Below are 25450 nucleotides of genomic sequence, written 5' to 3'. Positions count from 1 at the left end.
AAATCTGACGACTTTTTTATATAATGAGTTAACAATCAGCTGATTCAGGCAGACGACCCGGTACAGGAGAAGAAAACGGCATGAGACAAACGATTAGTCCCCTAGAAACCCAAACAGTGGGAGTAAGAACTTGTATTTTCATTTGACAATGAGAACGTCGACAACAGATCGTATACCCAAACCAACATTTTCATGATAATTGGTAATACACCTATACCAACATGGCTACAAGAGGAATGATGCAACTATTTCGCATAAGAAATACTATAGTAAATTTCCAGTGCGTATCTTCCAAAAATATTAATTGGATTAGTGTCTCTAGAAGACTGATTAGCACAAATTTATATCCAACTACAGCACCTAAGCGCAAGCAAAAGACCAATAGTAAGTGTTAACTAATTAGTTCTAGAGACGACAAATGCTATTTGATTTGAGTCTGTATAATTAATGTATATTTATATTATTATATTATAATGCTAATTATTGCAATATAGAATATTGAATATATATATGTAATGTATACTAATATAGATAGCATATGTTCGTGTATGTGTGTGTGTATAATCATCCTACAAATTGTCAAACTAATAGAGTACATTGTCAGTTATAATAGTGATTTTATTTGGCATTGAATCAGTATATATTATATGAAGTGCAGATAAAGAAAAGAACACATTGTTCGAAATAACATTTACAGTTGCCGAGGATCTATTCTAGTTAATGTCACTCCAATAAAAGGTTCATTTCTTTTTTGTTTTTGAAAGATATACATATATTTTTTTCCTGTGGAATGATTGCAGTAGGTTAGGAGATATTGAACAACATGAGTTTCATGTTAGATATCCCAGTTTGCATGGTACTGAAATTGGTTCTGTACTAGTATCATGCAAATATATTTTTCATCTTTTTTTTACATTTGAGAGATTTTTTTTCTGGGAAATGTTTGTTATGTTAGGTTAAGACAATGTAATTTTCATGTTAGGTATCTGTGTTTGTGTGATTGTGGAATTTTACCACCTTGTCATTTATTTACTGTTTTAACTATTCATCTCATATGAGCATGAAGTTATGACTATATCATATTAATATGAACCAGATTTTGGGCCTCTTTTCCCTCGGAAATCATGCATTTTTATGGAATATTCTACCCATCTCAGATAATGTCAGGATTTCGATGGCAATCACACTCAGTAGGGTAAATTTTTAGAAGTGCACACCGACGTGATAGAGCAATAGAAAATTAAATAATAATTTTGTAAATTATAATACATCAATGTAATATACATTATTCTTGGCAGAAATTAATAATAGAATAGGTTGCTAAAGTCTATAGATAAACAAACATAGCCACTTTGGTTACTTATAATTTTGTCTGTTCTAACCTAACCTAACCTACTAACCTAACACACTTTCCCGTCCTTATCTGCCATGCTTGCATGTACTCCTGGAAGGATTCTTCGGGGATCCTCCGCAGCTCTGTCGTTACAACCTTTTTTATGTTGTCCACGTCTTCAAAACATATCCCCTTGATGACCCCCTTGAGCTTAGGGAAGAGGGAAAAAATTCACATGGAGTCAGGTTGGGTGAGTAGGGAGGTTGTTCCAGGATGGCAATGTTTTTTCTCGGCCAGGAATTGTTGGATTCTCAGAGCATTGTGAGCAGGCGAGTTGTCATGGTGAAGCAGCCATGAGTTGTGCTGCCACGTCTCTCGCCTCTTCTCATGCACTAAATGAAGCAAATGCTGCAGTATCTCTTTGTAAACATGCTGGTTGATCATCTGGCCCTGTGGCAAGAACTCGCACTGGACGATGCCCCTCACAGCAAAGAATGCGATGAATATGACGTTGACTGTCTTGCTTTCATCAGCCTTGGTGACATCAGACTCTTCCACTGAAGGCACTAGCATTTGGTCTCTGGGTTGTACTCAAAGATCCATGACTCATCACTGGTGATGACTGTCCCTAGCAAGTCTGGTTCTTTTCAAAACGCTTGAGGATGTCCTGACACACTTGCATGTCTCATTCCTCCTAGTCATTCTTCAGCAGGTTTTGGCACCATCTTTCCACAGACTCTGCATGTCTAAATCTTCAGTGATAATCTTCTAGACATCCTGATTCATGCCCAGCCCATTTGCGATCAGTCAAACAGTCAGCAGATGATCTCTACTCACTGTCTGCTTGACGCACTCATCATTGGCCTCAGTCCTGCTCGTTGAAGGCCTTCCGCTCCTGGGGTCATCTTCCATATCCTCGTGTCCCTCTATAAACCTCTCTCACCACTCAAAAACACATGATCATGACATTGTCTCATCTCTGAACAAGTGCTTCTGACAGTTTCCCCCAGGCAGACCAGAAACTTAAGTTTGTTCGTTGCTCTGTGCTTGTTGCTTGACAACCTGAAACAGAGGATATGTGTATAAAAGCATGTAGAAAAAAGTTCAATGGCTGCAAAGAGCTGAGATCACATTTATATACTCCAGGGGGATTACTTAAAGGAAAACTCATAGTTTGGGTTTATCAGAGTGCTATTTAACAAATATTTAGTATCATGTCAGTTGACTGTAGACACAGAATGAATGTTAGAGTGCTCAAAAAGAAATACTTGTGCTTCATGTACTTAATCTTTTTTTTTCAGGAGCCCTTCCTCTATCAAGAGACCAACTACAATGGATACAACTAGCTGAAAATGATGGACTGTATGTAAAAGGTAAAGAAGTAGTTATTTTTAGTATCTATTATTAATTTATGTTTTTGAAGACTGAGAGGTGCTGAAGGTTAGCAAATGAAATGAGAAAGAGAAAAAGATGCCAGGAAAAGCTGAGACAAGTATGGGATATAGTGACGGGTAAAGGAGAAACAGGAGTAGAGAAAGATTGGATGTGTGTCAAGGAAGGAGTGTTGAGGTGCACAAAGACAGTACAGTAAAATTCCTTTTATCCGACTGGTGGGACCTACCCTAGATCGGATGTTTGGACGTACACTAAAAGATTAAGTAGAAAATTGTTGGTTTGAGACATTTTTACTTATTTATGGTACAGTAAAGCATAAACAACACAGCAGAGTTGAGGAGATATAACCACCAAAGGCCAAATGTAAACAAACACTGAAATACCCGTGAAAACAACAGATGACCTGAACATGAGTTGGTAGTGGCGATAGCAATAACTAAACAATCACTCGATGTTTGGACAAATTCAACTTTTATCTGACTTGGAACACTGAAGAAAAAAGTTGGATGTTTGGACTAGTCGGATATTTGAAGGTCGGATAAAAGGAGTTTTACTGTATGTGGGATGAGGAGAATGGGAGGGAACAGGAGAAGCTTCGAATAGTGAGATGAAGAGGTCCAGGTGGTAGTGGCAGAAACAAAGTGAGCATATAAAGAATGATTGCAAAGAAGAAATGGGAAAGCATATGACAGGGTACAGAACAAAGAAGGTAGAAGCAAAATGAGTGAGACCAAGAGGAGAGCAGATGTAAGATGGGGTCATGAGGTGATTGTGCTCATGACATTATGTGGAGATGAACCATTTCTGGCTGTCGAGCCCTGCTATGGAAGTACTGTATCTTGCTGCATTGCTTCTGAACTGAGTAATGTGGCAGGTGACAGGGATGACCCATCTGTGCAGGCGAAGATAGGAGGAACACCAGTGGGTTTCTAGATGGGAGTGAAATGGATGAAGGGTGGGTGTGTGCTTTGACTTAGCTACTTCCCCTAAAAGAGGGGAAAAGACCTTTTTGTATAATTATGCATGCAATTATATGTTAGTCTTGGATACAGATATTGTTGTTTTTGTTCCCTAGACTGTCTGGCAAAGCAGTCCTGTCTTGGATACAGTTTTTTCTTTTGCACTACCCATATACAGTACAGTGTATTTTACTTACCACGTGTAATTCAAAGTATTTATATGTTGATTATTGTTCCTCTTTTTTCCAGAAAAACAGAAGACTCTTTTGACCCTATTTCCAAAATGCAAAAGTTCTCTCAAGAACCTGTATGGGAATATTGCCACCAATGTTTCCCGTTCCTATTCATGTAAGATTGACACCAAGTTAGCTTCAGTGATAGAGAAGAGACCTTTGTTTGTTAGCAAAGTTCATATTACGTGGCCCAGGTCTGAAACATATTGTGGTTACGGATGGAGTAAGAAAAAATCTGAACTGGCGGCAGTTGCCAAAGCCATGGAAATGCTATACACAGGTATTTGATTTTACTATATTTTATTTACTTATTGTTAGGGACTGGTGATGTGTGAATGATATTTTGATGCAGCCTGAAGGGATTTCTCCCCCATCTTCTCTTTTTCTGCATGAATGGACAGAGAGGGTTGGTCATTGATTAAATGAAGTGGCCTTGCTGTGGATGTGCTGTGTCTTGCTACATTGCTTCTAACCCAGGATAATGGACAAGATGTAGGGATGGCCCATCATCCAGGAGGAGCCAAGAAAAGAGGGAGGGAGGGGTGGGGAATGGGAGTGGAGTATGTGGGGATGAAATGGGTGGGAATGGATTTATGCCTTTGACTTTGGCTACCTCCCATGTAAGGGGGGAAAAACCTGGGTATGTACAGTATATGATATTATTGTTATTATTTCTATTTCCATTTAATGGATGACATAATCCAATATACTTGTAGGTGGTCATGTTAATGATAGAGGCCAGCCTGTCATGCTTACTGAAGAAGAAATGAAAAATGTGAAGGATGAGTGGAAGAAGCCTGTTAGTGTTTTGTTAGATCCAGAATTGGAAGACCAGGGAAGAGAATTGCTTCAACATTTTAATGACGTAAGTCCAAATAGTTCATGATCTCATGTTTCACAATACACTTTCAAGCCTTTTTTTTTTTTTTTTATGATATTAGAAGCACTTTTTATGTCATGTGCACTCACCATGATTTTCCTTTTCTCTTTTCTTTTATTCATTTTCATAGAAAGTAAAGCCATTACTTGAACACGAGCTTCCTGATTACTGGAGACCGGAACTGGATGATACAGAGGATGTTAACGAATGGGAAGATGTCAGATACACCAACACAGATCAAAATGGTTTGTTTAGCAAAATTTTGCTTTAAACTTTGACTATAACCCTTCATCATAATAGTGTTCATTGTAAGTAAGTAATTTTATTTGGCATTGAATCAATATACATGAAGTGCAGATAAAGAAAAGAACACATAGTTCGAAATAACAATTACAAATGCCGAGGATAACACAAAAAAGCATGTAAGCTTATTTCCATTGTGGTCCTCAATAGACTGATTTTCTACACTAAGTTACACAGACAACATACATAGGGGTTAAGGGGACCAGAGACAGTCATGAGTAATACCAGTCAGTACACATCAGGCCTTTGTTCTGGCAGATGTCACTCTTTATTCAGCTAAAGGGGATGTGATAGGGTAAATGTCACAAACTCCCCCCTATCAGAAGACTAAGACAGTGCCCCTCACAGAGGGATTTGTAGCGTGAAATTTAATGACCTATGCCCTTGGTTCAACTTTGCCGGTGGCAGGATTCGAACTGCCATCCCCTCGACTTTCGCTGTAAGTCACGACGCCCTAACCCACTCAGCCAGCGAGCTTCCAAGGGGGGATGTATCGAAGTTAAAAGGGTGAAGGTCGTCTTCATTAGTCTATAATTTCATGAATTTGAACTAATACTTGAATTCCTTTCTTACTTAACAAATTCATTAGCCATTAATTTGTAGTCATTAGAATGGATTGTCACTTCAGTCACTGAGCAATAGATTTTTGAAAGTCTGTCTACAGGTGATGAGTGTGGGGCACCTTTTCACATAGGTTGTATTGCCAGTGTATTTCCACTTATTTTCGTTTTTGGAATCTGCATTATTATCGACTAATATTTACAAAGTTGTCTGGAAAGTTTAAAGCCTTTTTTAGCACAGTTGCAAGAAATTTGGATAAGTTTCATGTCTTTCCGAAAGTGTTGCTCTCAGCCACAGGTCCATCTTGAAAATGTCACACTTTTTGGTTTCACAATTACAAAATGTCTTCTCAGCATTTTTATCATACTAGAACTAAGATCTACCTTTGAAGTGAATACGTTCATCTGCCTTTAGCCAGAACAAAATGTGTAAAGAATGATAATGTAGTGAAAATATATGGAAAGATACATAATACATAAAGATACATGAAAACATGGGTATTGATCAATTCTACATACTTCATGTGTCTTCAATGATTTATATATATTTTTTCTTTCTTTTTTTCAGCAGCAAATGCATCGGAGGAATTACGTCAAGGAGCAAACATCTTAAACATCATGAATGGTCAACCCTATGTACCCCCAAGAGAAGACAAACTTGCCACTCGGAGCCAGTCTATGCTGTTGCATCATCATTTTAGACAGAATAATAGTATCTACGATAACAGCTGTCTTCCTGTTGTTCAGCATAAGTGAGATTTATTTACCTAGTTGTATCTTACGGGAAGGGGTGTTATGCTCATGGTGTCCCGTTTCTGTATCTCACCATGTCTAATTTGTCCATAAATTGTGGTCTGGACACATGGAAAGAATGAGTGAAGAAAGTTTAGTAAAAGAGGTGTGGAAGGAGTGAACATGAGGGGGGTGACCAAGGATGAGATGGATGGATGGGGTAAAAGGGGCATTGGGAAAGAGGAGAATGTCTGTTGAGGAAGGATGGGAGAGGACAGAAGATAGGGGTGAATGGAGAATGGTTGTGTATGGATGATGAATGTCTTTGCAGCATGGAAAGTCAGGTTCACATTATGAGGTTCTAATACAGTAAGTCCTCGTTATACGGTTCACATGCGTTCCTGAAAATCTTGCCTCAAATTTAAATTACTATATAACCGAACCCATTATAACGTGTAATAATAGGATATGGCAGACGTACCTTCTCCCTGCTCTTTGTTTGTTTGTTTGATCACAAACTCCTCCTAGGGTTTTGCAGATAGACCCCCATAACCATATATATTCTGATACCCTATCCCTCCAGGTACCTGGATAACTATATTTCATTTCCAAAAAAAAATTATTTTGGTTAGGATTAAGGGTTTAGGTGGGTTATGGTTAGGTGAGTGATTATTCATGAACTACTCCTAGGTTTTTGCAGATAGACCCTTATAACCATATATATTCTGAAATCTTATAACCCAAGGTACTTGAAAAATTATCATTTGTCTGTCTGTTTGTTTGTTTGTTCAGGAACTCCTCATAGGGTTTTGCATTTAGACCCCCATAACCATATATATTCTGCTACCCTATCACTTCAGGTACTTGGATAACTATATTTCATTTTCCCCGCAAAAAAAAAAATATATATATATATATATATATTATGGTTAGGGTTAAGGGTTAAAGTTAGATTGGGTATGGTTAGGTTAGGGACTATTCACGAACCCCTCCTAGGGTTTTGCAGATAGACCCCTATAACCATATATATTCTGAAACCATATAACCAAAGGTACTTAGATTACTATCTTTCATTTGTCTGTCAATTTGTTTGTTTGTTTGTTTGATCACGAACTCCTCCTAGGGTTTTGCAGATATATCCCCATAACCATATATATTCTGATACCCTATCACTCCAGTTACTTGGATAACTATGTTTCATTTAAAAAATATATTTTAGTTAGGGTTAAAGTTAGGTGGGGTATGGTTAGGTTAGGGATGATTCACGAACTCGCAGCAAGCAACACGCGGGTAATTTGGCTAGTGTATATATATATATATATATATATATATATATATATATATATATGTATGTATTCACCATGGTCTTTGGATCACGTGTTGGACTTGTGATCGTGTGTGTGTTTGTATTATATCAGATAATTATGAGAAAATAGCTTTGTACAAATTTCATCCTTTTTCGCAGAGATGACATCATTGAAGCTTTGGAGAATCATCAAGTGCTTGTCATTGCTGGTGACACAGGAAGTGGAAAAAGTACTCAGGTCAGTTTCCTACCATGGCTATTATTCTTAACACGTGTGAAATGGGTATGTACTCAGCCGATCCCCTCAGAAGGTGGAAAGGGTCTTTGATGTTAATTTATACATACATATATATATAGACGCTCCTCAACTTACGTTTTAGTTAGGTTCCGAACGGCCAAATGTAGCGTGAAAATGAACGTAAGTTGTTACTGTACTATACATCCATAAATTCTATTACCGTATCTTATAAAACACCCCTAAATCATTAATTATAAACATAACATTGTAAAATAATAACATTAATATCAAATAAATTACATTCATGCAACATAAATTGAGATGGTGGAGGAGAAGGAGGAGGAGGAGGCAAGGCACGTTCAGTTTGTCGTTTGTGCCATGTAAACAATGGACGCAGCATCATGCGTAAGTATCGTTTGAACTATGGAGAGCGCGCTAAACTAAAAAATTCACTCAAATTTTTTTTTTCTTTACAGTCAGTTCAAACGTAAAATCGAATAAACGTAAAACAAATGAACATAAGTAGAGGAGCGTCTGTATATATATACAGTGAGGCCTCTCATTAACGGACGTTAATTAGCTGTGTTTTCATTGTTTTTGGTGCTGTTGTTTAGTGCTGTGCAATCACTATGCCACCCAAAAACCACTCCAAATCAATGGATTATTCACATCAACGGACACTGTTACCCTCCTTTTTGTCCGTTATGAGAGATAGTACTGTATATATATATATATATATATATATATATATATATGTATGTATGTATATGTATGTATCACGTGAAAACCACAGTTGGAGCAAAAAAGACTGGAGACAGGGAATCTATATATTTCAATTGCAAACTGCAATCCTCGTCAGTAGATATGTATGTATATACACAGCATGTACACACCACCAAGAAACTTTGGGGATATATACAAGGGAGGTAGCCAAATTTGTGAGGAGTGGGATTGGAACCCATACCTGGAAGCCCGGACTGCAACCTGAACGCAGTGCCTCGGACCGCTTGGCCATCCTGACTCTTTATCCCAGTAAAAAACAAACCCTTATTCTTATGCAAAATTAAAAAAATTAATAATTTTTAGTGAAGCTTACTAGCTGAGTGGGTTAGGGCGTCATTACTTGTGGTGAAAGTCAAGGGGATGGTGGTTTGAATCCTGCCAATGGCGAAGTTGAACCAAGGGCATGGTTAATTAAATTCCACGCTACAAAGTCCTCTGTAAGGGGCACTGCCCTAGCCTTCCGATGGGAGGAGTTTGTGACGTTAAACCATATCATCATCAATAATTTTGAAAAAAAGTGTGTAGCCCATGTCAGTATCCTTTGCAGCCAACTGAACACCAATGCAGATTCTGGTTGAATCATAATTGAAAGAGCAACCAATCAACTGACTGATAAGGAAGGGGGTCCAAGGGGCAGGGAGGGAAAGATTGTCAGTGTTTGGTTGGTTGGCTGCAGACCACACACACTACCCATTCCCTACTCAAACACATACTCTGCTACTCAAGTAAAAACTTTTAACGGTCCTCAGGAACCTTTCCCCTATCCCAGACATCTGCAACACTTCCCACAATGCCTTCCTGTTGACATTGTCACATACCTTCTCCAACTCCATAGAATCCTGAAAGATAACTCCTTACCTTTTGCCAAAAACTTCTCACAGATCTACTTTGCCATGGAACTCTGATCCATGCATCCACTTCCTGTTCTAAATCAACTCCATTCTTCCCCAGTTACTCTATCTGTTCCCTTCCTAATCTTCTTAATTAGATAGTAATGAGGAGCCTACACCAGGAGGTGCTTAGATGTGACGAAAGCCATTGCCCATGTCCGATGCGCTTGGACTGTTGGGGTGGGTGACAATCACTGGTGGAAATCAGAGAAGTGTGTGATTCAAATCCACAACCAGCACACTTCCAATTGTGAAATCAGCGTACACCTCTCAGTTAACACCTTCCCATGTGCCTTCCTAACTGCACTTAACAATGGTTCTCAACCTTTTTTTGGCCATGGCCCACCTAATCAATGATGTCCTCCCCCATGTGGTGATATACAATTCTTATAATTTGAAAAATAAAATCTCCTTCAGCTGAAAAAGCATAAAACTTTGGTTTAAAACACTTGAAAAGAACAAGGGATGAATGAAAAATAAATAAATAATGAATTCATGTTGAGAAGCACCACTCTAGACCTACTACATTCATATTTGTCCCCTTCTACTTTATGAAGTGGAACTATACAAGCACTCCTCCAGTCCTCTGGAATGTTCCCATCCCTCAAGCACACATTAAACAAACTCACTGATACAAAATTATTTTCTTTAGCTCAAGTGTCAGTCACATCATAATGGTTAATAAAATTCTTTCATGTTTTATTATTTTCATTTATTTCATTCTTATTTAATCTAAATCTATTTAATAGGGTGATCAATGAATGGAATAGACTTAATAACCATGTAGTGAGCGCTGAAACTAATGGTTGTTTTGAGAAATGGTTAGACAACTTCAGGACGGGGATGACGGGTAATAGACATGGAACTGCCCAGTGTAGGCCATATGGTCTCTTGTAGTCTCCTTCATTCTTATGTTCTAATGTAAGCCATTCTTTTCCTCTTTTGATAGGTTCCTCAGATAATTCTTAATAGCTGGGTCATGCGAGGACAAGGAGCAGAATGCAACATAGTTATCACCCAACCAAGAAGAATATCAGCCACTTCCCTGGCAAAGTGGGTTGCCAAAGAAAGGAATGAAAATGTAAGATGCTAGAGTTTTGCACTTAATACATTATGCCATTAACTACAAAGTAATGTCGTAACACATTTGTAAAATTCAACAAAGAGCCTTGGATAAGAAGAAATGAAGTAGACGATATCCATATATTTTGATCACGGACTGTGATCCTCTTCAGTGGATCCTCATATTCCACTGAAGAGGATCACAGTCTCTGATCGAAATATATGGATATCATCTATTTCATTTCTTCTTATCCAACACAGTGGGTCTTTGTTGGACATTATGCCATAGTTCATCTACATTAGAATTACGACTCTATCGTATGATCACCGTCTTTACTTTGGTTGCAGCTTGGACACAGCGTTGGCTACCATGTCCGTCTTGACTTTGCGAAGGTGAAAAACCCGGGGGGCATCATGTTCTGCACGACGGGAATGCTCCTCCAGGCCATCCAGGGTAACCCGCAACTGACGGGGGTGTCCCACGTGATTGTCGATGAAGTGCACGAGAGGTCCGTTCAGACAGACATCCTCCTCATCCTGCTGAAGAGAATTATTAAGGAGAATCCACAACTGAAGATTCTATTGATGAGTGCTTCATTTAATGTCAATTCTATTATGAATTATTTTGGTGGTGCTGCGTTCAGGCTCGACATACCGGGAACTCTGTATCCCTTAACCCGACATTTTATTCCCCATTCGCTGAGTGAGCTGAACCTTAAACCAGAACGTTACAAACTCGAGAATCTCTTCACAATGATGCGAAGGAACACGGTCAATTTGGACTTAGTCGTGGACGTAATTACTTCCATACACAAGTCTCGGCCTCCGGGGGCCATTCTCTGCTTCCTGCCAGGTTGGGGCGAAATAAGAGTCGTTCAGCAACGACTGGAAAGCGACCAAATGCCTCTGGACAGTTGCAAAATCATTCCGCTACATTCTAAGCTCTCAACAATAGACCAAGAAGAAATATTTTCCCATACACCCAAAGTAAGGAAAATCATTTTGGCAACCAATATTGCAGAAACAAGTATAACAGTAGATGATGTGGTCTATGTAGTGGATCCAGGATATCACAGAGAACTGAGGTAATGGAAGAGTTTGTGTATTGTTTAAATATAGGCCTTTCTAGATTGTGTTGTGTTGTCTCTAATATGTCTTAATTCCTCTCTGTCACTCTCTTTCTCTCTCTCCCTCTGTCTCTCTCTCTATCTCTCATTCTCTATCTGCCTCTCTCTCTCTCTGTCTCTCACTCTCTATCTTTCTCTTTCTATCTGCCTCTCTCAGTCTCTCTCTTTCTCTCTCTCTCTCTCTATCTCTCTTTCCCTATCTATCTCTGTCTCCCTCCATATATGTGTGAAGTCAGATGAAGATGATTACATTTTCATCTGTAATTTTTTCAGGTACAATAGTGCTCTCAACATGTGTGTAATGGAGACTCAGTGGATAGCCCAGGCCAACAGTAAACAGAGAGCAGGACGAGCAGGAAGGGTCCAACCCGGTGAGGTTTTCCATTTGTACTCGAACGACCTCCACAGCGAAATGGATACGTACCCTCTGCCAGAAATTATGAGGATCCCATTGGAGCATATTATCCTGCAGTCAAAGGTATTTTGTGAATTATGTGAGGCTTGAATTAATTTTGTAATGTTGAAATTAGTATATACTGGTCCCTTTATTTAACTTGTTAAAAGTGGCAACCCTTGGGTCTAACTACTAAGACTGCTTGCCATCCCATTCCCATGCAGTCATGCAGTGGGAAGTGAGAAACCCCTGGTAGAGCGAAGCCCTGTCTTATTTTTTATTTATTTATTCATTTATGTTGGGGGTTGGGTACTGTATTATATTTTTTTTTAGATAGTAAAAATCAAGATACATTCATACTCGGTCACGAGATAGCTAATGAGCAACACTTTTAGCGGAAATGTTTTCAGAATTTCGTTTTTTTTTTTTTTTCATGATTTTCTGATGGATGGTTCATACTGAACGCTATGCAGTCAGGTCTCTGTTGCCATATCGTATGCTATTATTTATCATACAAGAGCATAAATATTGTGCAAAATAAGCAGCTTCTTTTGTTAGCAAATATATATAACAACAGAAAACGTGATATGCAGTTTTTTTTTTGTTTTAATGAATTTATTACGCCCGTGGGCGGCAAACAATAGTACATCTATCACAGCATTGTGTTAGAGGACATGTCATATATTACACACATTCTTTAAATGGAGACATAATACAATAATCATTCAGGATCCCCCGAAATGGTGATGGTGGGATAGTGGTACTATGTAAGTGTTTACATATAATCATCATGCCGTGATATGCAGTATGCAGTGCACACAACCCAGCCACAGTAGGGTGGGGGGTACTGTATGATATTTTTTTTTTAGATAGTAAAAATCAAGATACATACATATACCAAGGCTTTTTCCCCCTTACAAGGGAGGTAGCCAAAAAGGGAAAGGCATAAAAACACTCCCACCCATTTCATCCCTACATACACTCCACACCCCTCCCACCCTCCCTCTCATCTGAGCACCTCCTGGATGACGGGTCATCCCTGCACCCTGCCCACCGCCCTGGGTCAGAAGCAGTTTCGCAAGACACAGTACATCCACAGCAAGGCTGCTTCATTTAATCGGCGACTCCCCCTCTCCGTCCCCCCTTGCATATAAGGAGAGGACGGGGAGAAAATCCCTTCGGGCTGCGTCAAAATTTACTCACACATACTACCCCACCCCCCACCCCCCTGCCCATTCCCCCTCATGCAATCACAACATCATCCATATACAACCATTCTCCACTCACCTCTGTCTTCCGTCCTCTCCCTTCCTTCCTCAACAGACATTCCCCTCTTCCCCAAAGCCCCCTTCACCCCATCCATCCACCTCATCCTAGGACGTCCCCTCATGTTCACTCCCTCCAAATCAAGATACAACATCCATACTCGGCCACGAGATAGCTAATGAACAACACTTTTAGAGGAAATATTAAAAAAAAGAATCGTGATTTTCTGATGGACGATCCCCTTAATGTTATATGCTTGAAGATGATGTGGCATGCAGTCATTGTTTGCTAATAAACTTTAAGTATGTGATTTAACCATGATTTGAGATCAGTATTACCATGTAAAAGTTAAAGTTAAGCATTGTAAATCTGGCTGCCAGGTGTTGAATATGGTAATGAGATTTATTAAGGTGGTGAAGGGGAAGATATTAGGTGAAATAAGTAAATTACAAATCTCCCAAAAGAAATGGCACTTCAGATCTTTGAAACAGGAATGTACCATACAAAGACACAAATCATGTTATATTTCTTTTTATATTGTGTCCATTTTGCTTCATGCTGTAGAGAATTCATAATCTACCTTATATCTCCAGGCTTATTGTGGGGAAGAGAGTGCAGCCGAGTTTTTGTCCGAAGCCGTCAGTGTCCCAACCAAATCTTTAATCAGAAAGGCGATAAAGAATTTAGAAAACCTTGAAATGATCGAGTCTGGCACACATGAAGAGGGAGAGAGACTTTTGCCTCTTGGGAAGCGGGTTGTGCACTTCTCTACACCACCCAACCTTTCGAAGGCATTAGTTTATGGTTCCTTGTTCAGGTAAGTCATACAGATATGAATCTGATTTTGCTTTACCCAGGCTAGTGTTGGATGATTCTGATTGAAATATTCGCAAAATGGAGTCAATGACACAGTATTGTGTTTACATGTTCTGTTCTTGCTGCCACCCAATGATTTTTTTTTTAGAAAAGGAAAACTCTCTATACTCCATGTAGAAACTTACTACCATTTTTATTTATTTATTTATTTTCGTCTATTTATCTATTTTGTTTAATTGGGTTAGTGATGATAATTATTGCCTCAAGTTTCTCTTTGAGTAGAGTTAAAGATGATAATTGTTCCCTTGAATTTCATACATACATACATATACCAAGGCTTTTTCCCCCTTACCAGGGAGGTAGCCAAAGAGGACAAGGCATAAAATCATTCCCACCCATTCCATCCCCAAAAACACTCCACACCCCTCCACATTCCCTCCCATCTTAGCACCTCCTAGATGACGGGTCATCCCTGCACCCTGTCCACTGCCCTGGGTCAGAAGCAGTGTCACAGGACACAGCACATCCACAGCAAGGCCGCTTCATTAAATCAGCGACCCCCCCTCTCCGTCCCCCCATATAAAGGAGAGGACGGGGAGAAATCCCTTCGGGCTGTGTCAAAATTTTTGCTCACACACACTACCTCACCCCCCATTCCCCCATCCATTCCACCTCATGCATCACAACATTTTCCATATACAGCCATTCTCCATTCACCCCTGTCTTCTGTCCTCTCCCGTCCTTCCTCAACAGACACTCCCCTCTTCCCCAAAGCCCCCTTCACCCCATCCATCCATCTTAACCTAGGACGTCCCCTCATGTTCACCCCCTCCACATCCGCCCTCCACACCTCCTCTACCAGTCTTTCTTTACTCATTCCCTCCATGTGTCCAAACCATCCCAATACTCCTTCATCAACCCCATCTCCCAACTCCCCCTCTACCCCCGTTCTCCTCCTCACCTCCTCATTTCTCACTCTATCTAGCCTAGTAACCCCCATCATACTTCTCAGACACTTCATCTCAAACACATTCAAGTTCCTTCTCTCTTCTTCTCCTATGTTCCATGTTTCTGCTCCACACAGTGCTGTTGGCACAATCACTCCTTCATACAGTCTCCCCTTAGCATCCATTCCCAAATTTCTATTCCTCATTACACTTTTTAATCCACCAAGGCATTTACTCGCTTCTCTCAATCTACATTCTACCTCCACCTTCACTCCACCCTTTCCTGCCACATTTGCACCCAAATATCTAAAACTATCCACTTCCTCCAGTTGCTCTCCCTTAATGCTCACTTCCAGATTACTACCACTTTCACCCCTTGTACATCTCATCACCCCACTCTTTCCCACATTTATCTTCAGCTTTCTTCTATCACACACTCTCCCAAACTCTGTCACCAACTTCCTCAATCCCTCCTCTGATCCTGCCACAAGCGCAGTGTCGTCCGAAAACAACAGCTGGCCCACCTCCCACTTTTCTCCATTTTCCTCAACCATCTCCAATCCCCGACCCACGACCCTTGCATTCACCTCTCGCACCACCCCATCCACATACAAGTCGAACAGCCAGGGCGACACAATGCATTCCTGAGGAAGTCCCACCCCCACCTCAAACCACTCACTCTCTCCACCTCCAATCCTGACACAAGCTCTACCACTCTCATAAAAACTCCTGACAGCTCCCAGAAGCCCTCCTCCCATCCCATACATCCGCACAACCCCCCACAGCGCCCCCCCCCCCGTCCACCCTGTCGCAAGCCCTCTCCAGATCCATAAAGGCCCAGAAAACATCCTTCCCCTTTCCTATAGCTTTCTCACATATCTGTCTTACCACAAAAATCCAATCTACACAACCTCCACCTGTCCCAAACCCACACCGCTCCTCACCAATCACTCCCTCCGCTCCTCTCCCAATCCTCTCAATCAAGACCCTCCCATAAGCCCTCCCAACCGCACTCAACAAGCCAATCCCTCTGAAACCACCACACTCACACCTGCCCCCCCCCCTCCCTTGCAAAGTGGAACCACCCTTGAATTTCACTGACAGTGGCTGGCTATAGTCTTTTGGCCTTCCCACAAGCCTCTGTGGGAGGAACTTCCTCTGTCATTGAGAGTAGTAGGAAGAGAGAACAGTCACCAGTGGTCAGTTTTCTTGTGTTTTGTAGATTCAGTATTACTTTTTGAGTAAGAAGGATCAGTCTTTCTTTTGATTGAACTAGTGTTTGAAATAAAATCACAAATTTTATTTCATTGTATAGTATACTTTAATGAAGCAGCCTTACTGTGGGTGGGAGCCAAGATAAGAGGGAGGGAGGAAAGGGGATGGATGGGAGTGGAGTATGTGGGGATGGGATGGGTGGGAGTGGATTTTATGCCTTTGTTTTATGGCTACTTCCCTTTTAAAGGGGAAAAAAGCCTTTGGTAATGTATGTACAGTATACAAATCAAGCCTGTATATTGAAATCTTTTCAGGTTTCTTCCTGAAGAATAAGATGGATTTACCAATTATTTTCTACCTTTAGAGAGATCTATTTACTTTCAGTTATAGGTCTGTTGAAATGTGGGTGAAAGCAAGGTGATGAGATGTGCAAATGTTTACATAGAACCATTTAGTATAATCTTATTCTTCTCTTATGCCTTTACTTTTAACCCCTTCCATACGGTGCCGCATACGTAGGCGGCATGGGGAGCAAGTGGATACGCGAGGCTGCCATATCGGCGTCTTGATTATATTTATTGTAGTTGTCTCTGCGTAACTGACATACTCTCTAAACTGGCTTCATCACATTTTCTATGGTTATCAAAATTCACGGGTGAAAGAGAGAACGATCGATATAAGCGGTGACTATTTTTTATGATGCGAGTATCATGACGCAACATCGTACGTCTGGCAGCTAATGCTGCCTGCGAGATTTTGGCCCGGAGTGAAGTGGTTAAGAGCAGGGCAGTGGACAAGATGCAGGGATGACCCATCATCCAGGAGGTGCCAAGATAAAGAGGGAGGGAAGAGGGTAGAGGGGAGTGGAGTGGAGTATGTATGGGATGGAATGGGTGGGAGTGGTTTCTATGCCTTTGTCTTTTGGCTACCTCCTGTGTAAGGGGGAAAGGAGCCTTTCGTGTATGTATGTATGCATGTATTCTTCTCATTGTCTACATTCACTTTTTGTAACATAGGAACTTTACTTCCAGATGTCTTAGTTCCCTTCTTACAATCTGTGCCTCCTACGGAAGTGGTCGCAACATCTTCAAGAAATCCGTGGACACAGGATCAGAAATCCGGGACCTCAAACAAGAGGTGAATAGTGAAAGTGACATTGTGGCCATGGAAAATCTCTTCCAGGAATGGTATGACACCAGAAATGCAGAGAAAGCAGATTTTGTGGCTGAGTATGGTCTATGCAGGAGAAGTTTGTGGTTTATTCAGGGTAAGTTGCTGTTTCCCTTTGGATTGGAATGAGTTGAAACCTAATGTATTTTTTAAGGTTTGATGTATATTTGTATATGTTTTTAAGAAGTTGAAGTCTTATCTATCTATATACCTAGGGTTCCTACCCTCATATAAGGCATGCATCCACTTCACATGCAGGTACCAATAACAGGTACCTGTATGTGATGATCCTACAAGATAGACAACATAGCTCCCCTATTTTCAAAACCTGTCAACCACTTCAGGTGCTAAGATAAGAGGGAGGGTGGAGGGGTGTGGAGTGTATTCAGGGATGGAATAGATGGGAATGATTTTATGCCTTTTTCTTTTTGGCTACCCCCCTTGTAAGGGGGAAAAAAGCCTTGGTATATGTATGTATGTATGTCAACCACTTCAAGACATTGTAGCGGGGATAGATTGCATTGATAGAAGAGATCTCCTGATTAAAGATGGGAGGGCATTAAGAGGTCATAGAAGTAAATTAAGAAAGAACAAATGTCAGAAGGATGTGAAGAAATAGTTTTCCATATAGACATCGTACCCTGATGATGTCTTAAATAGACGAAAATGTTCGGTATTCATTTCTTTTATTTTCCAAGTGGTTTCTGCAAGTATTGTTGTCACATTGTGCTTAGTGATTTGTTTTGCATAGATGTATGAATATGTGGAATGGCTTAGAAGGTGATATAGCCCAAGCTGAAACAATACAAGAGTTCATATTTAAATATGATAATTGGAAACTTCATATTATGCCATATGATATTATGTGTTTTCAACTAATGAATACTTTTTTTACCTTTTCAGGTATAAGGACCCTTTTTACTGATCACCTTGTTAAAGGTCATTTACTAGAAAGTGTCAGTGAAGCATATAAAGAAGAATACAATTTATACAGTGAGAATCCTCAGCTTGTTTTGGGGATGCTTCTTCTCTCGTCTGCTAATGTCTTTAAGGCCTGTGCTGGCACAATCAGTGGTGGCATTCTCAAGCCCAATGCTATCACCATCTATAATGGGTATGTTAGAGGATTAAGTCATCTTAAAGAAGATTTATGAATGATAAACATGATGGGTTTTGCATTTTACACAAGTGACGCATTTAACAGGTTTTTGCATTTCATATGTAGAGGTAATATTCTTCAGTAGAACTCAGGTAATCTACCTTTCTGTAGGAGAGAGGCCAAACGCAGAATATGGGATCCAGTGTATTTAACGTTTCACCCAGCAGGGCTTCTTCAGAAATAACATACATACATATACCAAGGCTTTTTGTATGTATGTTATTTCTGAAGAAGCCCTGCTGGGCAAATAGTGGACAAATATCTGACTCCTTATATAACCCAAGCTTGCGGGGAGAAACGAACATGAAACTGGTGTAAACGCAATTTGCTTGTTACTTTGTTATTAAAATTGCTAAAGGTTTATTTATCGTAAAAAATCCATTGTTTTGATTTATATTATCAATGAGAGATATAAAAGCAGATTCAAAACATCTACGTTTCATAGTACAGGAGTCCCTCAAATAACGCGGGGTTTAGGTTCCTGAAATTACCGCGTATGCTGACTTTCCATATTAAATACCGAGAACCGTATGTATGTATATGTGTACGTGTGTGTGTGTGTGTGTGTATTTACCTTGTTGTATTTTGCGGGAAGGGGAGCTATGCTCGTGGTGTCCCGCCATTGTATCTCGCAGTGTCTAGTTTGCTTTTAAACTCATGAATGGTTTTTGCGCATACTATTTCATTATCCAGTTTGTTCCAAGTGTCCAAAACTATGTGGAAAACTTTTTCTTCAGTTCGTATGTGTGCGCGTGTATGTGATATATGTATGTGGTGTTTGTGGCGTATGTATGTGCTTGTGCATATATACGTGTGTATGTGGCATATATACATATGTGTGTGGCGTATATACATATGTGTGTATGTGGTGTATACACGTGTGTGTGTATGTGGGGTATGTATATGTGTGTGTATGTGGCGTATGTATGTGTGTGTGGCGTGTGTGTGTGTTTGTGTGCATGCATGTATGTGTCTGTGTTCACATGTACAATTAAGCATGTACGTGCGTGTGTCTGTGTTCGTATTTGTGTGTACATGCACGCACATTCACAACATACACTGGTTGTCTAACACGTGTCTACGTGTGCGTGTCTACACGTGTGTAAGCATGTATATGTCTGTTTTTGATCTCCCAAACCACCACCGCCAGTAACAACAAGAACCTCATAAGAGAAATTAAGACACGACAAGCGCAGTCATTATCAGACTTATTAGTTGTGTTCCAAACGAAAGAAACATTACACTTCAACAGGTTAGGGCGGTAAAATTTCACAATAGCACGGCGCAGGTGGTGGAAGTGACAAGCTAAAGCTTGTTGGCTACCCCCCTACTCCCCCTCTCCTCCCCTCCATCCCTCCTGCATCAGTACCCAGAGGTTGACAGGTAACTGCAGGCAGCCACTCACGGCTATCCCCTCACCCCACACCCTTGTTTGAGCAGTTCCCAGTGTACATAATGACCGCATTATATGAGGATCAACTGTATATGGTAAAATAGAAAGCAGTCACCACAAATGTTTGCGATGTTGCCACGTGTGTGCGTATGCGTGCCTGACTCGGCACGAATTTTAAAATGGTTTTCTACATTTTAGATGGTTTTGAAATAAAATCCGCGTATGATTGAATCCGTGTTATTCGAATCCACGTTATTTGAGGGACTCCTGTATGGTTTTCATATTTAATAACTTTAGAATTATTCTAGTCAGCATTGTGGCCTGTATCGTATTTCTGAAGAAGCTCTGCTGGGCGAAACGTTAAATATATTGGATCCCATACTCTGCGTTTGGCCTCTCTCCTATAGTGCTGTTGCAGTCGTTGCTGCTTTTACTCATTCTACCTTTCTCGTTACAGAAAAGGTGACAGGGTTTCAACAGTGAGTTCAAGTGTTCATCACAAAATTAACAATTTAGAAACTCAATTCTTAATGAGCATTGATGTGACAAAGTGTGCCTTGTCCCACCGACTTATTGCAAGAGACTTGTCCACTGTGCTGCCAATCACTGTAATGCTCTTTTATGGCAACAGATTCATGACCACAAGAGAGAATGACAAGATAATTGTATCCATAGATGGCAGAAAACATCTCACCTTTGTTGCGGATGAGTCGTATGTACCCAGTTGAATTGTTTGTAGACTGTGTCATTACTAGTTACAAGTAAAACCTACTTTGGTGTAAATACAATCAGGTCACCACCACACATTAAAACAATATATACATACACATAACCAAGGGCTTTCCCCCCCCCCCTTACAAGGGAGGTAGGCCTAGCCAAAATCAAATTGTATAAATCCACTCCTACCCATTTCATCCCCACACACTCCACTCCCCTTCATCACCCCTCTGATGTTGACACTGTGATAAGTGGAGGTCTCACCTCTCTCTCTCTCTTTCAAGATTAGAGAATTGTGGCAGGGGAAGTATTGGAGGCATATAAAACTAATAAATGAAAAAAGGGAAGTCTCCATCTAGGCCTCATGTGAAAGTGAACATGAAAAGTGCCATAGTAGACGAATGAATTGCTAAGAAAGGTGCCAGGAGTGCCAGTAGGCCTAAGAGAACAAGGGTCAGCCTGTAGCAGTCCCATACCATCCTCCTTCTCTCAAGTGACCGCACATGACATACTCTTACCCCATTTCACATCTGCTCTCCTCTTTTCCTCCTTTATTTTATGCTTTACTCCTCTTTTCCTTACTTTGTACCTCACATATGATCCTCTTGTCCTAATTTGTAATCAATCTGTAATCTGTGAATGCTTGCCTCTTCTCTTCTACAACCTTCTTTGTTTCTTCATCACCACCACTCACTACCCTTCCTTCTATTTCCTTCCCTCCTCCTTGTTCCACACACCATCTTTGCACACCTTGTGACTCCCTCCTTGAACCATCCCCATTTCTCCGGCACTCCTAGTTTTATTCTAAAGCAGTTGGGATTATTGTGTGTGCCACCCTAACCAATATTTATTGACCTTGGTGCACTTGGGTCACAGTGTTGACACGACTCGAGGAAAGTGCCATGTGTTGAATTTGAATTTTCCATGATCCATGTCTGTGTGAGGCTCGAGTTCCCAAACGTGGAGCTGTAGGAGACGCTTGTCCTTGAGTGTGATTCACCATGGTCTTGGATCACGTGTTGGACTTGTGATCAATAGCTGTTTCCCTCCCAGAAGAGAGCTCATATATGACCAATCTATGGGTAATGCTGTGACCTTACATGCACACACACACACACATCCAAATTCCACCCCCTATAAGAGTTGAAGTAATGACTCGCAGTGCAGTGATACTGAAATTATTTCAGCCCTGGGCGGGATTCGAACCTGGACTGCCGTAATGGTGCCCGGGAACTCTACCACTGCATCATCGAGTCATGTGCGTGTGTGTGGTTTGTCCTGTGACACCCACTGTTTACCATGTTTGGTCACAGCAATATTGGGTCCCCATGTGAGGCTTGGGTCAGCAGGTCCCCTCTCACCCAAAATAATGCCCACTTGTTTTGGCTCAGTCACCCCACTCCTCCCCCACCATCTGAGACCACTCCTATCACCTCATTCTTGTCACAATACAATGGCTGCCATTATTTAGGTAGCTTGAAGCGTCACGTCTGATCGTGGCTGTCTGGGGTCCTCTTGGGGGCCAACAAGAAAGAACGCAGCCCTTCTGACAGAAAAAAATAATTCCAACCCTCACAGAAAGGGTACAGTGGAACAGTGTCCCCCCCACCCCCCAGCGAAAGATGTCAAGACACCAGAGTCGTCAGCCACTCAACCATACAGTGATGCAGGTTGCTAACCCCCCTTCCACCACCTTCACCAACCTCCCACCCCCGTGGACCGTGCAATCATAGCAGAGTGCCCACATACTCCTGAAACCCCCCCCCCCCCCAATCCCACTCTGGCCCTGTGACCACAGCGCATCTGACCCCCCTCCCCCCATTCCCCCAATCCCCTCACAGGCATCAGAGAGGTTTCCCATCTCGGCACATGTATCCCCTTATGCTTAGCATTCGTTTCACCCCATCCATCCTTCTCATCCTTGGTCATCCCCTCAAGTTCACTCCCTCCACCTCTGCCTTCCACACCTCTTTTACTAATCTTTCCCTCTATCCAAACCATCCCAATACTCTTTTATCAGCCCTTCTGCCAACTCCTTTTCTACTCCCACTCTCCTCCTCACCTCCTCATTTCTCACTCTATCCAACCTTGTAACCCCTACTATACTTCTCAGACATTTCATCTCAAACACACTTAACTTTTCCTTTCTGCCTTTCTTAGATTCCTGGTCTCTGCCTCATATAGTGTCATTGGTACAATCACCCCTTCATATAGTCTCCTCTTTGCATCCTTTCCCAAATGACTATTTCTCATGACAATTTTTAATCCCCCAAAGCATTTACTTGCTTCTCTCAGTCTACAATTTACTTCCACCTCCACTCACTTTCGCGTCACATGTGACCCAAAAAACCTAAAGCTACCCACTTCCTCCTTTAAGAACTTCCAATGTGCTGCCATCCTCTCCCCTTATGCATCTCATCACCTTACTTTTACCCACATTACCTTCAACAGCACTGTATGGGGCAGAAACATGGAACATAAGAGAGGAAGAGAGAAGGAGTTTGAATGTGTTTGAGATGAGGCGTCTGAGAAGTATGATGGGGGTCACTAGGCTAGATAGAGTGAGAAATGAGGAGGTCAGGAGCAGAACAGGGGTGGAAAGGGAGTTGGGAGATAGGGTTGATGAAAGAGTATTAGGATGGTTTGGACACATGGAGAGAATGAGTGAAGAAAGACTAGTAAAAGAGGTATGGAAGGCAGATGTGGAGGGAGTGAACATGAAGGGACGTCCTAGGATGAGGTGGATGGATGGGGTGAAGGGGGCTTTGGGGAAGAGGGGAATGTCTGTTGAGGAAGGACGGGAGAGGACAGAAGACAGGGGTGAATGGAGAATGGTTGTAAATGGATGATGTGATGCATGAGGTGGAATGGGCGGGGAGATGGGGGATGAGGTAGTATGTGTGAGCAAAATTTGACGCAGCCCAAAGGGATTTCTCCCCATTTTCTCCTTTACGCATGGGGGCTCGGAGAGGGGGGGTCGCCGATTTAATGAAGCAGCCTTGCTGTGGATGGGCTGTGTCTTGCGACACTGCTTCTGACCCAGGGCAGTGGACAAGGTGCAGGGATGACCAGTCATCCAGGAGGTGCTAAGATAAGAGGGAGGGTGGAGGGGTGTGGAGTGTATTCAGGGATGGAATGGGTGGAAATGATTTAATGCCTTTTCCTTTTTGGCTACCTCCCTAGTAAGGGGGAAAAAGCTTTGGTATATGTATGTATGTACCTTACTTTTACCCACATTTACCTTCAACTTTCTCCTATCACATGTGATTTGGTTTAACATCACAAACTCTTCCCTATTGGGAGGCTAGGATGGTGCCCCTTACAGACTTTGTAGCGTGGAGTTTAATGAATCATAGCCTTAGTTCAACTACACCAGTGGTAGGGTTCAAACCGCCATCTCCCTCGACCTTTGCCGCAAGTAACGTCGCCCTAATCTGCACGGCCAGCGAGCATCCTATCACATACATATACCAAAGGCTTTTTCCCCCTTACATGGGGGGTAGCCAAAAAGAAAAAGGCATAGAAACCACTCCCACCCATTCCATTTCCTATATATTCCACTTCCCTCCACCCTCCTCCCTCCCTCTTATCTTGGCACCTCCTGGATGACGGGTCATCCCTGCATCCTGTCCACTGCCCTGGGTCAGAAGCAGTGTCGCAAGACAAAGCACATACACAGCAAGGCTGCTTCATAAATTCGGCGACCCCCCCTCTCCGTCCCCTCATGCAGAAAAGGAGAAGACGGGGATAAATCCCTTCAGGCTGATCCTATCACATACCTTCCAAAAATCTGTCACAAACTCCCTTAATCCCTGTGTATAATTCATTACATTTCCTTTGTACTCATTCTGAGGACCGTTGACAACTACTTCATTTCTTACAGGTCAGCTTCTTTTGTGGTAAACTTGCGTGAAGCCCTCCACAGCACAGCAAAATTCTTACTGGAGACCAGGGGTGTTGTGCCAGAATCAGAAATCCCAAGAGAAGTTGAGGAATTTTGGGATTCTTTGGTTGAATATTGTAACATATTGTTACAGCAGAATGTACCAGAATGATGAACTACGTATTGCAGTTGTGCAGCTGGAATGAAAAATTAATGTAAATAATGACATGTTATTGTAAAATTTTGTTGTAAATAAAATTGTTATATATTTGATTTTTTCATTTGGGGGGTTTTCATAAAAGATTTTATGTACATGTTAATTTATCAAGAGGAAGGTTATGGTGGCAGACAAGAATGAAGACCAAAATTGACATTCAGTTGTATAAGGAGAAGATGGAACAGGTAGGAATTTTTAAGTACATGGTTCACCTTGGTCTTCGGATCACATGTTGGACTCGTGATCGACAGCTGTTTCCCTTCTGGAAGAGAGCTCAGAGCTCGTATGACAGATCTATGGGCAATGCTGTGACCTTACACGCACACACAGCCCCAACTCGCCCACGAGAGTTGGAGTAACGACTCGAAGCGCAGCGATACTGAAATTATTTCAGCTCTGGGCAGGATTCGAACCCTGGACCACCATAGTGACAGTCGGAGACTCTACCAACCGTGCCACCGACATAAATGAA

The 25450-nt window shown here is 41.4% G+C and overlaps 1 protein-coding gene across 2 annotated transcripts; it reads left to right on the top strand.

Moving 5' to 3' along the window:
* Positions 1 to 25029, top strand: LOC143038954 (ATP-dependent RNA helicase DHX30-like). 2 transcript variants are annotated; one of them, XM_076208765.1, is made up of 15 exons: positions 1 to 384; positions 2635 to 2706; positions 3937 to 4200; positions 4637 to 4785; positions 4931 to 5045; positions 6235 to 6415; positions 7861 to 7939; positions 10562 to 10693; positions 11023 to 11759; positions 12075 to 12279; positions 14055 to 14278; positions 17471 to 17706; positions 18513 to 18723; positions 20619 to 20873; positions 24762 to 25029. In XM_076208765.1, exons 1-15 carry the CDS (start codon positions 222 to 224, stop codon positions 24931 to 24933), a joined length of 3195 nt encoding a protein of 1064 aa, XP_076064880.1. In that variant the 5' UTR covers positions 1 to 221; the 3' UTR covers positions 24934 to 25029. The 2 variants fall into 2 exon arrangements, with proteins under 2 accessions (XP_076064880.1, XP_076064879.1); XM_076208764.1 differs by having other exon boundaries at positions 3 to 384; positions 6232 to 6415.
* The last annotated feature ends 421 nt before the right edge of the window (positions 25030 to 25450 follow it).

Source organism: Oratosquilla oratoria, chromosome 25 (assembly GCF_046742065.1).
Source record: "Oratosquilla oratoria isolate Oo_2021 chromosome 25, ASM4674206v1, whole genome shotgun sequence".
Lineage (NCBI taxonomy): Eukaryota > Metazoa > Arthropoda > Malacostraca > Stomatopoda > Squillidae > Oratosquilla > Oratosquilla oratoria.
This window is presented reverse-complemented; position numbering and strand designations above follow the sequence as displayed.

Coding starts and splice junctions, on each gene's coding strand:
- LOC143038954 (XM_076208764.1), top strand. CDS start 222: ATGGCTACAAGAGGAATGATGCAACTATTTCGCATAAGAAATACTATA. Junction 12,280..14,054: donor ATATTATCCTGCAGTCAAAG/GTATTTTGTGAA, acceptor TTATATCTCCAG/GCTTATTGTGGGGAAGAGAG. Junction 14,279..17,470: donor GTTTATGGTTCCTTGTTCAG/GTAAGTCATACA, acceptor CTTTACTTCCAG/ATGTCTTAGTTCCCTTCTTA.